Source organism: Daphnia carinata, chromosome 5 (assembly GCF_022539665.2).
Source record: "Daphnia carinata strain CSIRO-1 chromosome 5, CSIRO_AGI_Dcar_HiC_V3, whole genome shotgun sequence".
NCBI classification, from domain to species: Eukaryota; Metazoa; Arthropoda; class Branchiopoda; order Diplostraca; family Daphniidae; genus Daphnia; species Daphnia carinata.
In genome coordinates, this window is record NC_081335.1 from 2567501 (window position 1) to 2584929 (window position 17429).

At 42.1% G+C, this 17429-nt stretch overlaps 1 protein-coding gene across 1 annotated transcript; it reads left to right on the plus strand.

Moving 5' to 3' along the window:
• The first annotated feature begins 750 nt into the window (after positions 1-750).
• Positions 751-17420, plus strand: LOC130696341 (cubilin-like). The gene is made up of 57 exons (XM_057519418.2): positions 751-1179; positions 1251-1380; positions 1441-1812; positions 1876-2127; positions 2216-2458; positions 2517-2643; positions 2712-2957; positions 3028-3174; positions 3240-3316; positions 3382-3489; positions 3556-3727; positions 3789-3973; positions 4034-4196; positions 4273-4463; positions 4555-4711; positions 4773-4954; positions 5020-5191; positions 5255-5617; positions 5682-5868; positions 5943-6103; positions 6208-6392; positions 6455-6611; positions 6680-7039; positions 7104-7285; positions 7344-7856; positions 7914-8034; positions 8106-8293; positions 8346-8433; positions 8493-8600; positions 8670-8897; positions 9005-9195; positions 9258-9471; positions 9542-9745; positions 9801-9947; positions 10010-10194; positions 10275-10415; positions 10484-10871; positions 10941-11162; positions 11229-11575; positions 11639-12050; positions 12125-12219; positions 12416-12815; positions 12882-13066; positions 13135-13275; positions 13345-13702; positions 13762-13885; positions 13946-14172; positions 14235-14449; positions 14510-14672; positions 14741-14958; positions 15043-15138; positions 15210-15354; positions 15486-15667; positions 16252-16414; positions 16547-16687; positions 16761-16876; positions 17115-17420. Exons 1-57 carry the CDS (start codon positions 1103-1105, stop codon positions 17241-17243), a joined length of 11391 nt encoding a protein of 3796 aa, XP_057375401.1. The 5' UTR covers positions 751-1102; the 3' UTR covers positions 17244-17420.
• Positions 17421-17429: the final 9 nt, after the last annotated feature.

Sequence of the window (17429 nt, forward strand, 5' to 3'; positions counted from 1 at the left end):
AGATCATGATCAGATTTGCCCTTTCGAACCCATCCTCCAATTCCCATACTCTATTCTTGATCTGTATGATCTGCATCTGGGTTAGTCTTTGAGTGTCGGGCTGCAAGATAATTGTTCTTTCGTTCTTTTGCTTCCTTGTCGGGTTTCTCGCTTCCACTCACTTGAAGTTAGCAAAAAAAAAAGTACGTTATTGCTTGTTGTTTGCAAATGTAGTGTATGAAGCTATTTAAGCTGTTTTGTAAAGGATTTCGAGCACACCCGGGTCTCTTGTACACGAATAACTAGTCTGAGACCGAGAACACGTGCCAACGAGACAAATAAGCGCCGCCATGAAATGGCAAAATTCATTGGCGCGAAAAAAGTTTGTCGTGGACAAATGTTTCTTTGGAATGACAACCAAGACAGGTAAACGTTACGAAAATTTCATGTTTTTCTTCTCAATTTTTTAGTTCGACTAACCTCGCCAACCTACTATTAAATTAATTTTTTTTCGAAATGTGTTTGATCCATCAGTGACCTACGTAGCAAGGAATAATTTCTACTGTGACAATGTTAAAACCTCCTCAACTGTTTATTTACTTCATCTTTATTTTACAGCTTTTATGTTCAATGCAAATGTTTTTAAGGTTATTTGAAGAAGGAAGTACGTCGGTGGAAAAGTTGTGTTGCTTATTGTATTCGGTATTTCAAGCAACGTCACCTCAGCTTTAGTTCCTGAAATCTTATAATCGTAATTAATTTTTAGTGTTACGTAAAGCTGAGATACCGCCGTGTACCGAGAGGCGAATTCTTATTTTGTAACAAGAGACGCACGTGTTAAGAATGCTGTCGTGTTTAGATCTCTTCTGTGCCAGCTTTGAGCCAAAACGCCCCCATTCTCCTATATCATGGAGTATATACCCTACGAGCCGTAGGCCTCGTTAAACGGGGTGTATCCACCTCTTGTGGTAAAATTCTTAGATTACTATGATCCAACACCTCTCTTAACCTACGCCATCGACTCTTCTCTGGTCAGTATATTACCGACCTATGAGCGAGGAACGCAGGAAAAATCGAGAAGCCGTGCTGCGTATGTTGCGATTAATGCGCAACGTTCTCTAACATGCCAATGAAGTTTTTTTGCCTCTGGTTAATAGTATCTGTGTTCGTTAATCGATCCAGAGCTCTTTATGATGGAAGGTAAGCTACTTCGTTAGTTCTGAATTCTTTGAGGCTATAATTGTCCCTATTCATATTATTTGAATTTATAGGGTAAGAATTCGAACTCAGGATGGTCATTTACAACTAATGGTACCGGATGAGCGAAGCATCTCTTTGATCACTGGTCGGAACGGTCGGATTCTTTTTAACGGAGAAGACATAAGCTCTGCTTATCAGACGGTAAGAAAAGATTTATTTCGTAAAAAAATTGAAAATAATTAGATCATTGATGTAAAACAGGTACGCAACGTTTCGCTAGAGCTAGCCACTCTGCGACAGCGCGAATTAGCCTCTTTGCAGACCAAGCAATTGGAACTATTCGCACGTCTTGACGCTGATACCGGAGAAAATCTTAATGATCGTTTGGTGGCATTGGAACAATCTTTAGCCAATCTCACCTCTCAAAATGTCCAGGCTGCAGACAATAGTAGAACAGGAACACCCAATAACTTCCGCCGTCTTAGGCGACGAGTCCAGACTCTTGAACGCAGCGTTCGACGTCTGACGACGACTATCCAAACAGATGACTGCGCCAGTTCACCTTGCAGAAATGGCGCCGTTTGTATTGATTCCTACGATAGGTTTCAATGCCTCTGCCCACCTAACTGGGAGGTTTGTTATTTCACTCATTAAGCCAGGTTTAATTGAATTTATTACACATGTGTATTCATGTAGGGAGCAGCTTGTGATGTAGACATTGACGAGTGTGCTAGTTTTCGTGGTACGGATTTGGGTTGCCAAAACGGTGCAACATGCATTAATACGGCGGGATCTTACCGCTGTACCTGTCCACCTGGATGGTTTGGGGTTCACTGCACTCAAAGAACAGACGGATGCAACAGTGGCACCAATGAACAGATTTGTGGCCATGGAATTTGTCTTAGTCAGCCGGGCCAAGGAAGAGGCTATATCTGCTTATGCGAGCAAGTATGTAAATTTGCCTATATTACAGCGAATTTTATGTGCCTTCTATGGGATAATGGTTGAAATTAATTAAATCCATTCGAATTATAAGGGGTGGACCACAGACGGCGTTAATCCTGGTTGTATGGTTGATGTCGACGAATGTCTTTATCCCATTCCACTATGTTCCGTTAATCCCCGTGTACAGTGCGTAAATCTCCCTGGCAGCTTCCGCTGTGGAGCCTGTCCAGTTGGTTATACTGGGAATGGCCATTACTGTACTGATGTGGACGAATGCCAGATCAATAACGGTGGATGCAGTATCAGCCCCCGCGTCCAGTGCACGAATACTATGGTAAAATAATTTTAAAAACTTGATAAAAATATCAAACTAATGCAAAAAATTGTCGCAGGGTTCGCGCTCTTGTGGTCCTTGTCCACCAGGGTATCAGGGTGATGGGGTATCTTGTAGTTTCGTTGGAGCTTGCACACTCAATAATGGTGGATGTCATCCGGAGGCATTCTGTTACGATAATCCTGGTAAGAAAAATATAAAGAAATCTGAACAGTAGGAGTTAACCATTCATAAATTTTCGTCGCTATTTCAGCTATTTCAAGTTCATACGTTTCCTGCCAATGTCGACCTGGACTGACGGGTAATGGTTTCGGTCCAATGGGTTGTGTCCCACTACGCGCTGGTGGACGCAGAGGTGGCGGTGGCGGTGGCGGTGGCGGTGGTCGGCCGCTAGGACCTGTTAATTACGATGATCCTTGCTCCCCTAATCCTTGTGCCTATGGCACTTGTTCCAGGGTTGGTAATGAATTTCGCTGTGATTGCCAAACTGGATATGCAGGTAGTAGAGACGTTTCCTAAAACTGGTTAAAAATGAAGCCGTTAAAACACGGAAAATTTCTGCTTTTGAGGTCAAACATGCAACATTCCGTTGGATGCTTGTACGAGTTCGCCGTGTCTTAATGGAGGAACTTGTGCAACCGTTGGGCCAAATCGGCAATTTCGCTGTATCTGCCCAGCTGGGTTCACTGGCAACGAATGCCAAAATGAAATACAAGGTATAGGTCTTTCATTGTATTCTAAAAATGTATTCATAATTGTAAAGATATTTCTTTTTGAGCAGCTTGTGGAGGGACGATTTTCGAGACAAATGGCACTATTTCTTTCCCGTCTTCTGATGGAGGTCTCTATCCTCATCAAGTAAGACGAGAATTAGAAGGCAATAATCAATTTAGTTTTCTCCTTCAACTATCTTTGTTGTTTAGGTTAGCTGCGCCTGGGTGATCAACACGACTCCTGGCAAAGTCATGAACTTGACATTCACACGATTTCATCTTGAATCTTCTGAAAATTGCAAATTTGACTGGGTTCAGGTATTTGGCTATTTATTTTTCAAAACATCTTGTTTTTCGTGCTAGAAAGAGTTATTTACTATGTAGTTTCACGATGGGGAAGATGCTTCTGCCCAGATAGTCGGAAGGTTCTGCGGCGATCAAAATTTTCCAGCTGGATCGATGGTCACCACCCATAACCAGATTTACATGTGGTTTCGTTCCGACCATTCGGTGAATGGTCAAGGTTTTGAATTGGTATGGAACACCATTGATCCAGGTACGATTCTTGTTCTAAGTTCCATGTTGACTCGTTGGTAGAAGCTTTAAATCTTCTAAAGTGTGTGGAGGAGAAATATCTACGTCAACGTACGGGACGATAAACTCGCCTGGTTATCCAGGCCACTATCCAGCCAATCGCGATTGTGTCTGGTTGCTGACCGCACCTTTAGGAAAACGAATTCAGTTTACTTTCGCCACTCTTCAGTTGGAACATCATACCAATTGCAGTTACGATTTTCTTGAGGTAACTGCTAATTAGTTAAAGTATTTATTCTGCATTTGATTAAACGAGACATCAATGCAGATTCGCGATGGTCAAGCTTTGACCGACAATTCTTTGGGCAAGTTTTGCAGTACAGCAAATCCACCACCTATTACAACTTCAGGGCCGTACGCCCTTGTTAACTTTCACTCCGATGCTACTTCAAACGACAATGGTTTTCACATCACTTATGCAGTTATAAATGGTAAAAATTCCTCGCTCAATTTACTCATCTAAATCTTTCTTTAAGACGTTTAGGTAACTGGTTCTTCTTCACCCAGGTATTCCGGGTTGCGGAGGTTTGTTGACTGGACCGGGTGGAACCCTCTCATCACCCAATCATCCTGATACCTACGAGCATAATCTCGACTGCGAATGGGTTATCCGAGCCACGACGAACGAACGAATCCGCCTGACTTTCACGGCTCTATCTCTGGAAACATCGCGGAACTGCGTTTACGACTTTGTCGAAGTAATATTCATTTCTTATTACACATACGTCGTCGACGTATGAGTCATTGGTGCTTTTAATGTAGCGAGTGGTTTTTTTTTTTATCATGCAGGTAAGAGAGGGTAAGACGCCGCAAAGCCCATTGATTGGCCGTTATTGCAGCCGCAACGTGCCCTTGCCTGTTCTTTCGCAAGGAAATCAGCTTTTCGTGCGTTTCAAATCCGATTTTAGCGTTGCATCAAGTGGATTTCGTGCACGTTACGAAACCGGTAAGCTATAAAGCCATGTTTTTCTTTCTTACGCCACTAACTCTTAATTTCCCAATAACAGTTTGCGGAGGAACATGGACAGAATCTACCGGAATGATTCAGTCGCCGAATTTCCCATCACCATATCCGGCAAGCAAGCAATGTGTTTACGTCATAGCCCTACATCCGGGTAAAGCTGTTCGGCTGGATTTCCTCACATTTGACGTAGAAGGATCTGCCGATTGTCGCTATGATTCCGTTGAGGTATTTACTTTTCCGTCAATATAAAATCGAATATGATTCATATTGTATTTGGCCTACGATAATAGATTCGAGATGGAGATACCAGCAATTCCACATTAATTGGCAAGTACTGTGGCCCGCCGTCTCTAATCCCCCCACCCATCGTCAGTACCCACAACTATTTGTGGATCAAATTTCAAACTGACGCGTCAGACCAAAACTTAGGCTTTCAAGCCAATTATTCTACGGTCGACGTTGGTACGAACCAAAATCTGCTTATTGTACTATACCAAAATGAGCTACCATTTCTTGTTTCAACAGGGTGTGGGGGCATATTGACTAGACCGCAAGGCTTGATTGCGTCTCCCCTTCATCCAGAAGTGTATCCGCATGGTGCAACATGTCGCTGGATCGTGAGGGCCGGTCCCGGAAAAGTGGTTCGCTTGCAATGGATGTCATTTGCTCTAGAACCCGCACCACCTTCATGTCATTTTGATTCGGTATCTGTCTATGATAACAGTAGCATACCCAACACAGGTGGTCTAGTGGGCCGTTATTGTGGCACCGCCTTACCACCATCAGTTACATCGACTGGTGATACGCTGACAATTGTCTTTAAATCGGATGCCAGTTTGGCAGCCGAAGGATTCACAGCTACTTACATCACCCTAAATAGCTCTTTACGTAATAATCTATCTATAGTTGTCGCTAGTATATTTAATATTAATCATTTGCCTACATCATGCAGTTTGCGGTGGTACGTATTACACGGAGACAGGCATGATTGCTTCACCAGGATTCCCGAACGGCTACCCGCCTAGGTTGGACTGTTCGTGGATTATTCGTGCTCCTCTTAATCGGCAGATCCAGCTGAATGTAACGGATTTTGATATGGAAAATCACACTCAATGTCAAATGGACTATCTCGAAATAAGGTCATACCTTTGCACGATGATAAATTGCTGTTTTTGAAAAATAATTTTTCCCATAATCACATTTGCGAAAACAGAAATGGTGGTGGGCCAACTTCGCCTTTAATTGGCACTTTTTGCGGCCGTAACATCCCACTTACCATCCCGTCGCATAGCCACGAAATGTATATTCGCCTGGTGACTGATTATTCCCTATTTGGGCGGGGTTTCCGTCTTTTCTGGGACGCAACGGCCACTGGTTTGTTTCTACTTGATCATCTATTACTAATTATTTTTGTTGTTGTTGCTGAAGCTGCCCATAGCCATATTGATAATAATAAAAAAACATGTATTACCATGAAGGCTGTGGAGGAGTTTTGACTAGCCCAGAAGGCTCCATCATTTCGCCTGGTTATCCATCATCTTATGGCGACAATGCCGAATGCATTTGGAGAATTGAAGTTTCTCATGGATCTCGCGTACTCTTTGCCTTTGTTGATTTGGATATGGAATCGCAGCCCACTGGCTGTGCATTTGACTATGTGGAGGTAAAAATAACCGTTTTTATTTATGTATTGATATACTTCGAAGCTTCATTTTTAAACGATAGGTACGTAACGGCAGAGATCGTCGGGCACCATTAGTTGGCCGTTACTGCAACTCCTTCTCGCTTGTGCCCATCATCAGTAAATCAACCAGTCTCTATGTAAAATTCAGATCAGATATTAATCTTGCCGGAAGAGGATTCAAAGCTCGCTATGAAACTTGTAAGATGTTTTCGTACAAGTTCTATGACAGTAGTTTACTGCAATAACGAATGTGCCTTTTTTCTCAGTGTGTAATACCGAGTTAAGAGGCTTAAGTGGTGTCATCGAAAGCCCGAATTTCCCCAACAACTATCCACACAATCGCAATTGCACGTGGACTATTGCCGCTCCACTTGGCAATAGGATAAATCTAACCTTCTCACATTTTGACGTTGAACAGCATGGCTCTCAGGATTCAACCGAGTCGGCGCCTGTTAATTGCATGTATGATTTTGTTGAAATCAAACAGCCAAACGGAACCTTGGGCCGCTTTTGCGGCTCAAACCTGCCACCAGAAATAGGCTCGACTCAGGATAAAGTCATGATTCAGTTCATGTCTGATTTATCTGTTGCTCATAACGGTTTCCGTTTGGAATGGCGAGTCATTGGTACGACAAATTGATCAAGCATTAATCCTCAATTTGCACCAAGTCATGCTGTTTTTGCATTTAGGATGTGGTGGAAGGCTAGCAAAACCGTATGGTATCCTGAAATCACCAGGTTACCCATCTTCATACCCGTTTAAAACAGACTGTGTCTGGGAAATTGAGACAGAGCCAGGCAGCCGAGTCGAGTTAACAATTAAAGATATCGATATCGAATCAGCTGTGGGCTGCAACTACGATTTCCTCAGAGTACTAATTAAATTTTATAAAATATTCATGAGAATTTCAATATAATTAAAATTGTTAGGTACACGGAGGAGCGGATGAGACCTCTCCAAAGCTAGCCGATTTTTGCCATCGCCAAGATAAGCCTGTCGTGGTTACAGCCATTGGTAACCGTATGTACATTCATTTCCACAGTGATGAATCACTCCGTGGCAAAGGCTTCACAGCAAGTTTCAAAACTTTACCGAACGGTTGCGGAGGATATTTCAAATCTCCTGCTGGCATTATTCATTCACCCAATTATCCCCAAAACTACGACCATGACGCTGATTGCACTTGGCTGGTAGAAGTGGCGAATAATCATGTTGTTGTACTGAATTTTGTCGATTTCGACGTTGAACCTTTCACAAATTGTACCTTCGATTACGTGGCGATATATGATGGGCCATCGTTAAACGATACGGAAATCGCACGTTTCTGTGGCAGCACTTTGCCTGATCCACCTTACGTTCGATCCACTTCGAATAAAATGTTTATTCGATTAAAAGCTGACGGGAGCGTTTCGGCTAGAGGATTTGTAGCCAACTACACAACAGTAAGCAAAATAATTTTCTGTCTTTGGGTGTGCATTTCAGTTAATCTTTGGTTGCAGGGATGCGGAGCAAGTATTACCGTCAATCAAGAGGATATTGGTGAACTGACATCGCCAAATTTCCCTCATTATTACAGTAATTGGTTTAACTGCACTTGGACTCTGAATGCCGCTAACCCAGGTAATTGAATTTATAATGAGGTACTTCCAGCTATTATATCTGGTTTAAATGCAACGTGTTATTTCTTAAAGATGATCGAATCTACTTGATGTTCACTCATATGGATTTGCATAGCTTTGTGCCGCAATCTTCTGCAATCACAGCTGCAGACACCAACTGCACAACGAGTTTTGTTCGCGTTCAAGATGGTGATGATTCTGACGCACCTGTTGTTGGCAGCTATTGTCTTACCAGGGTCCCATCACCCATCACGAGCCAGGTTTATATCTCATCTCCCCCAATTTGAGCTGAGATTAAAATTCTGGTTACAGGGTTCTTCACTGTATATACGTTTGCAAACCACACCTTTAATGTTATTGGGCGCTGGATTCCGTGCAACATATTCTGTCTTATCACAAGGTTTTACCGGTAGATGTCTTTCTTTGATTCAAATTATTGCAATTTGTTATTCTTCGTAGCTTGTGGAGGAGAATTTACTTCGGAACACGGATCATTTAGTTCTCCATCGTTTCCGAACTCTTATCCTGTTTCCACAGAATGTATTTGGACAATTTCAGCTTCAGCTGGTACTGGAAACAGTTTGATTTTTCAGATGAGGGCATTTATAAGAGGAACTTTTTTTTTGTATGTAAAAGGTAATCGAGTGATGGTCTCTTTCCGGATGTTCGACATCCAAGAAACAGAATTCTGTAACGGTGACTACCTTGAAATAAGAATCAACAATGGTGGAGGCGAATTGTTGGGACACTTTTGTGGCTCCGGATTTTTGCCGAGCAACATCACGGCAGCTAACAAACTCTGGATCAAATTCCGTTCAGATGCTGATTCTACAGCACCTGGATTCATTGCTGACTACAGTTTACGTAAAGAGAACTTCTATTTTTCTTTACATAAAACAAAAACAAACAAAAGGGAGAAAAAAGAAATGTTTTATCGAAATTGATCGCTTGTTTTTTAAATATAATCGCAGTTCATGGAAACGATTTAAATGGCAACCGAGGAGAGATTGCTTCGCCTTTATACCCTCATCCCTACATTCACCGGGATGATTTCAGCTGGCGCGTAACGGTCGACAACGAACGATTTGTCCGGCTTTATTTCTATCCTCAATTTTCACTTGAACGTGAACATGATTCTACCACATGCATCTCTTCCCTGCTGGTATGTGTCCATCAGTTAAAATTATTGTGAATTTTAATAATTAATTATTCTAATGACTGTAGGTCTACGATGGATATGATGAGCAAGCCCCATTGGTGGGAGAATACTGTGGTGAACTTCGACCTCGACAGAGATACGTGATTGCTTCCGGCAATGTTGTCTATATAGTCTTCCGCTCCCGCTCAATTGAAGGGTCCTTCTTTCGGCTTCGGTGGGATGCTGTTCTGAGTAGCGTGCCTCCCACGATCTCGACACCGGCTCCTATGAACTCTAGTGGTATTAGGCAAAGCATTGTAAAAAAAAAATTAATAACAAAATATTTAACATTCACAATTTTTTCTTGCAGTGACATGCGGACGCGAATATTTTGTGGCGGATGGAAACTTCACGATGGTGACGAGTCCAGGATTTCCAATTGGTTATGCAAATAACCTCATTTGTACTTGGACGTTAACTGCTGATCCACATTACAGAATAGCCATGACACTGATTACACTTGACATGGAAGCTGGATCTTGCATGTTCGACTACGTCGAGATAGCTAATAATGGTAGATTTTCGTCAAATAAAAGTTACTCCGTAAATTAAAAACTAAAATATCACAGGAGATGTCAGGCCACAATTACTTGGACGCTATTGCCGGCGTGACCAACAAGGACTGGTGGTAACGTCAGCTGGAAATAGTGCCAGAGTAACTTTCCGTACCGACTCAACGGTTAATCAAACGGGTTTTCAAATCAACGCTAAAGCCGGTAGACTGATTTCTTTATAATGCGTCGCTCTTCTGAATTTTAATCATGATTCGCTTTGTCAGTTTGTGGTGGGATCGTAAGAGAATCCCGTGGCATTATCAAGTCCCCTAAATATCCGACAAATTATCCTGCTTCAACAACCTGTGAATGGGATGTCAGCGTTCGTCCTGGAAGGACCATCAGCGTTAGTTTTGATAACATGCAGATTGCATCAGACATGCCAGCATGCTCACAGGACTATGTTATCGTAAGACTTTTTTTTTCCCGTCTGACTTTCGCTGTCTACTTTTGTTTGACTGAATGCCTCATGAATTTATTTTTACTCAGCTCCGCAACGGAGAATCTGTTGACTCTCCGGTGCTAGGCAGTGGCAGGTTGTGTGGCAATAGCATTCCAACCAGTTCAATAGTCACAACTGGAAATCGACTTCACATCAAGTTTGTGTCAGACGGCCAAACCAGTTCCGCTGTCAGTTATAAGCTAATTTATTTGAAACTGAACTTGTATCGCTGATTTTCCATTTCTATTTCCATTAGGGATTTCAATTGAGGTTTGAAGAGGTCCGAACGGCTTGTGGCGGTCGACTAACACTCAATAACGACATAAGAGAAATCACGATCGAGTCGCCAAATAGGCCGTCTCCTTCACCGCCAAACGCCGAATGCGAATGGATTATCCTCGCTCCAGGCGGACATGCTGTCCAATTAGACTTTGTTGGCCAATTGGATATACTCAGTCAATATGCTTGCCGCACTGCTGGAGTAGAAGTGCGAAATGGGGGTACTTTATCCTCACCTATGTTAGGCCGTTACTGCGGCCGAAATTCGCCAGGATCGATTTTCTCAACAGGCAACAGCCTTCATGTTCGCTATTTTAATTCGTTACAAAATCCTGGAACTGGATTCCAAGCCCGTGTCTCCATCGGTATTTTCAAAATAACAATCACAAATTTAGGGTCATTAAGCTTATCCAATTTTGTTTGTTTTTTTACAGCTCGCTGCGGTGGAACGATTGTGGCGTCACGAGGTGTCCTTATTTCACCAAATTATCCGTCTTCTTACGAACCCAACACAAGGTGTGTATGGACTATCCGAGGCCCAGTCGGACACTATATGAACTTTCAATTCACGAATTTGGACTTACCGCCTGTCGCTGCTATCGGGGGAAATTGTTCGACAGTTGATTATGTAGAGATTCGTGAACGCAATGCCACAAGTGGGTCCTTACAAAATCTAATAATTAATTATGACGTTCGATCAAAATTTTATATATCATTTTCAGATGAAGTATTGGCGACAATTTGTGGAAACGAATTTTCAAATGTGATTTCTAGCTATTCAAATGAAGTAGACGTCATTTTCCAGACTGGCAGTCGAGTTTACAATAGGCAGGGATTCCGGATAATGTACAACACTAGTATAGACGGATGCGGGGGAGATGTGAGCGGTTCTAGCGGCATTATCCAATCTCCTAGCTATCCAAACTCGTATCCTCATGGGCGCATTTGTATTTGGAAAATCCGTGGGCCAATCGGACGTCGAATAACTTTGACTTTTACTGATTTTGCATTGGAAGGGCCTCTGAGACGAGCAGGAAGCGCTCAAGCAGAGTGTCAGGATTTTGTCTACGTAAATTTGATTTTAGCCGTTTAATGTTTTTCTTAATATAAAATTTGTGTTATGCATAAATAGGCTGTGAATGGGCCGGACATTCAAAATCCTCCGCTGTACCGGAATTCATCAAAGCGGTGCGGTTCAACACTGCCAGAAATTGTCAGTTCTTCCGGCAACAGCATGATTCTCATTTTCCGTACGGATGGTTCCGTCACACATAGAGGATTTTCCGCCCGATACGATACTGGTCAGCCAGCAGAGTGTGGTGGAGAATTAAATGGTGTCGTCGGGTCTTCCGGCTACTTTACCTCACCAGGTTTTGTATCCCCCACATCGGGCAATTATAGTAATTCGCTTTACTGCGAATGGCAGTTAGTCAATACCGAGCCGACCAATTCAAGCGTGATTTTCACTATCGATGCAATGGATATTGAAGGTCCTTTGCCCAATAACGAGCAATGTACTTTTGATTCTCTCAGTTTCTATGGAGGTTAGTATTTTCTAAAAAAGAAATTAGAGGTTTAGACGAATCTTTGCTAACTGTTGCCTCTTTTCGATTCTTAGGTTCAATGCGTATACCTATGGGCCAGTTCTGCGGAAACCAAACTAGCGGGACTTCAATTTACAATCCATTCCCGGAATCTCTTATCCGGTTCAGGGTATTTCTGATTCTATAGTACATAGTTTACAGGTTTCCAACGAACTTGTCATTTAATCTATAAAGGTTTTTCAAGGGTTTCCATAGAAATAGTCTTAAGAAGCTTTTCCTACTTGAAAAGCTGTTTTGTTATGTCTGAAGTTTCATACATTGTTTTTTTTTTTTTTTTTCTTTTTTTCTCGCTTCATCTATAATAGACGGATATGACTATAACGGGCGTAGGATTCAACACAAGCTATCGCGTGTCTCCGTGTGGAGGGGACATTACCAGTCCACAAACGATCACTTCGCCTAATTTCCCTGCTTACTACGGGCTTAACGTGGACTGTGTCTGGTTAATCGATTTGTCTGAGAACGGTCAACAAGTGCAAGTTACCTTTGACGATATGCAACTCGATTCGGATGATTGCTCCCAGGATTACCTGAGAATTCTCAACGGGCATATGCCAACTTCGCCACAGCTGGGCCGTTATTGTGGCTCGACCCGGCCCAATGTTATCCGTTCACAGAGTTCTTATCTATGGGTCCATTTCCATTCTGATAATGTATCAGGAAACTCGAAGGGTTTTTCGATAACCGTGGACGCTGTAACATCCGGTCAGTATACAGTATTAAAGCTTTTCGTTTGAACGTTAAATGAAAAATGTTGAATTTAATTTTTAGGTTGTGGTGGAGTTATGCACAGCCGTAATGGAGTAATAACAAGCCCTAACTATCCAGCGGCTTACGGTACTGACGCTGAATGCGAATGGGAAATCCGTGTCGATCCGGGCTACAAAGTGATAGTCGATTTCTTCCAAAGATTTGACCTGGAAAACAGTACCAATTGTCAAAACGATTTTGTTGAGGTTATATTTCCCTTTGAATTGACAATAATTAAACAAACTTTATTTTTGGTTTTTAAATGACGAAATAGCTTTTGGATTGGAAAAATGAAACGTGGCATTCTCTTGGACGGTTCTGTGGAAAGCAATTTCCTCCAACTGTCACTACTTCTGGCGAGACGATGAAAGTCCTCTTCCGTTCTAATTCCGTTCATCAGGGTGATGGATTCCGCGTACGAAGATGAATGTCTTTCGTTTCTTTTTTTTTTTTTTTCATTTCTAATCTTTTTTCAAAATATTAGATGCGTTGGAAAGTTGGATGTGGAGGCGAATTTGATAGCCCAACAGGACAGATAACATCACCAAATTATCCGCAACGTTATGGCGATAATCTCTTGTGCAATTACACCATCAGCGCAACTCCGGATACCTACATCATTGCCCGATTTATAGACAAGTTTGAAATTGAATCTCATCCGCTTTGCATTTACGATCGACTTGCTGCCTATCAAGGCAATAGTTCTTTATCTGCCCCAATTGGACGTTACTGTGGGTCGCAAATTCCAACGCCGATCGTTAGCCACAACACGTTGTTTATGCAATTCCGCACGGATGGATCCGTCAGTGGATCTGGATTCAAAATCTTCTATAATAAACAAGGTTTGGCAAATTCCTTTTCGCACCTGCTTAAGCAAACCAATCAAATCATTCCTTCTCAGAATGTGGGGGAACCATTACGTCTCCCATCATCATCTCATCGCCCTCCCATCCCGATACTTATTACAATAACCTTAATTGCACCTGGAGGATTGAAGCACCTGCTGATCAAGTGGTTGACATCAAGTAAGCATTGTCTTTAAGAAAAATTGCGTGCATACTTATTGATGGGATTATTTTGCACAGATTCCAATCATTAACACTAGAGACGCATCGAGACTGTCGCTATGATTGGGTTGCTGCTTACGAGGGATTACGGGTGAATCAATCTCAGTTATTGGGTCGCTATTGCGGCAATTTCACCTACCAATTGCCTCGTATAAAAAGTCGTGGGTCAAAGGCGATTATCCATTTCCGCACTGATTGGAGTGTCAGTCACGGTGGATTCAGCGCTAGTATTCGCTTTACACCAGGTAAAACGCACAGCCACAGCTTATGTGTAAAAAGTTATGATTAATTGGTTTCATCTCCATAGGTGAAAGACAAGGCTGTGGTGGGCTTATCAATCTGACAGCCAACGCTCAGCAACAGTTGCGAGCTCCGGATGCGGCCGTCTTGCCCCGCAACGGTCACATTGATGGCGAACTGGATTGCCAATGGATTGTTATTGCTCCACCGGGCAAAGTCGTACGACTTCAACTGACTCAAATCGATATGACAGATGGCGCTTGTTCTCAAGATTATGTTGAGGTAGATATACTTCATTCTTAGGTTGATTTCATTTTGTTCATTAAAAAAAACTTTTGTCAGGCTAGAGACGGTGGAGGCAAAAGCGCGAGTCTGATTGGTCGCTATTGTGGAAATGTTGTACCGTCGTCGTTGATCGGCTCTACCAACATCATGTGGATCCAATTAGTAACAGGAACGTCAAACAGGCGAGCCAACTTTGTTGCAACTTTGTCCTACCAAGAAAGTAAGATTTCATTCAATTGTGTGTCTAGCTTTATTGATTATGATTGTGACGCTATTCTTGTACGAAAGCACCTTGTGGCTCAACTGGAACGCTGGATGCCACTGAGATGAACCAAATACTTTCATCTCCAAACTATCCGGCAGCTCCTGGTGCCAATCTACGCTGTCGCTGGCTCATTGACGGCAACTCAACTGCTGTCCGAATTCGTTTCCAGCATTTATCGATCGGCTCTGCCGACTCCGCCCAATGCACCAATGATCGCCTAGAAATTCAAGATATTGTCAGCGTAATTACTTGTTCTTATCTCTCACCATCAAACATTCTATTTGAATTCTTAAAAACTTCATTTGATACTGAGTTTTAATTACAGGCCAGCCAGAACCAGGAGGCCAATGGAAATTTAATATTGAATGGAGATGGGGCATCTGTCGTGACACTAGATCAAAATCAGAGAGTCATAATCCAGGTTGAGATTGACGTAATCAAGCAGCGTTGATAAATGATTCTTCATCATTGTTTATTGTGTTTTATTTCTAGAGAGAATTGGAGCAACGTTTGGTTTTTTGCGGTACGCGTTTGCCGCATGATGTTATCTCATCTGGCGGGGCACTAGCTGTGACTTTGATCACGGGAACTTCAGCTGCATCATCAGGAGGTTTCCAGTTGCAATATTCGTTAGCAAGTAGGTTGCTTTATTTCACTAAAGTTACACAGGCAACTTTGTCTTGTTACAATGAGAAACATTTGAAGAATGGACACAAAACACTAATAAAAACAAAAACTTCACTATTAAATTGTTGCGTACCCAAATAGCATGTAATCGAAGCTACGAAGGCGTCGAAGGAAGAATCGTCAGCCCACGCTGGCCGGGACTTTTCCGCTCGAATGATTACTGCCAGATGACCATCGAATCTCCAGCCAACACTACAATCTCCCTCTATTTTAACCTGTTTCGCTTGATGAACAGCCTGAATTGCAGCGTCTCTTCACTAGAGGTTTTTATTCAAACTTTTCTCCTTATAATTAGATTTTTTTTTTGTTTAAGCATCGCCGCTTATTTACATAATGCTCCGTGAACGGCTTACTTGGAATTAGATTCTGATGTGCTTTGCTATAGAAACCTATCCGAACTCCCATTTTTTATTGAATTTTTTTTTACTATAAACAAATAATTTATTCCCTAACTCTTAAATTCAAAAAAAGGGCAGAGGAACGCGATAAGGAAGAAAGGACCGCAATTATCTCCAGACAGAGACGAGCCACGATGAGATTAGGAAACCGGTTTTCATCGTTTGTGTACTCGTATACACGTTCCTTTAAATTATTTAAAAGAAAACAATTTTCTATGCGTTCGTACGGTTACGATGCGAGAGATCTGAAACGTCAAAATGCTTCTATTGATTTCTTGTGTTCTTTTTTTTGGCCGCCACGAGTTCTATGCGGAGTACATGGTGAATAATGCATGAAATAACTTGATCTCGAACCGTATGTTAGAAATACGACTGCAGTTGCAGTACTAAAATTAGACTATACAATTTTACAGTATGTCAATCATTTTTGTGTATTGATTTTACGACAGATCCGAGATGGCGGCACGAGTTCTGACCGTCTCCTAGGCAATCTCTGTGGTTCGGCTCTTCCCAACTCGATCTTTTCATCTGGCAACAGGTTGTGGCTTCAGTTCAGGCCATCCGTATTGCCACAGAGAGGTTACGATCTTACGTTTACCTCCACTCAACAAGGTACGCACTACATGAGTATTATCGATCGTCCATTGTAGGGATTTGTTCCCTTCTTTTCAATATTTTATTCAGTGAATTCATAACGCCCTCTTTTTTTTATGACGACGCTATTGAAAAATGTATTTGCATTAGGTCCGGGATGCGGAGGCAGCGTGTTCAACACCCGAGGCTCCGTGACGAGTCCCGGTTACCCCGGCAACGTTTCACGTCCAACCGACTGCCAGTGGGAATTAGCTGTTCCAATTGGAATGATTATCAAAATCGATTTTCCTGGTACGTAATACTAGGAGCTATTTATTGTAAAAGCTTAACCATCTTTATTATTTTTCACTTTTAAATGTTTCAGTGTTCCAATTCGGACCATCTGATGACTGCACGAATAATTACGTGGAGATATCAGATATTCGTGCAAGTCCAGGCGGGACACTCGGAGAAGCTTGGAGAACGCGTTACTGTGGAAACGTAAGTCCATTTTTAATGCCAAGATTTTATGTTGTTTATAGTGTTAAGTATACTTATTCGTGCATGGCCAACTGCAATCACGCAGTTAGGTTGCTTTAAAGCTAGCCTAGCAGTTTTGAAACACTCACTATTTATAAGTGTTTGTTGTGCGTCGCATTGCGTCGTATCGAATTTTTATTTGACTGATGGTGTCTCCTTTCGTGTCCGCTACACTTTGTGGGTTTAACTGAACACGCAGGATCGACCATCGACTTATGTGGGCACTAGCAACGGAGCTACTCTCCGTTACGTCACCTCGACGAATAACACTGGATCAGGATGGAGAGCCGTTTTCCAGGCCGTTACCAGTATCCATGGCAACCAATAACAATTGCAGTTTTCGGCAGCAGTGATACCGCATTCATAAAGAGTCCCTCTTTTTTCTTTACTTAATCCATTTTTTTTAAATTTTAAATGCAAAACATAATAACGTGGGGAACCCTTTGGTTCCTCCATTTTTTTTTTTTTAAAGATTATCAGTCACAATAGGGTATGTTTGTTATGTATCCATAAC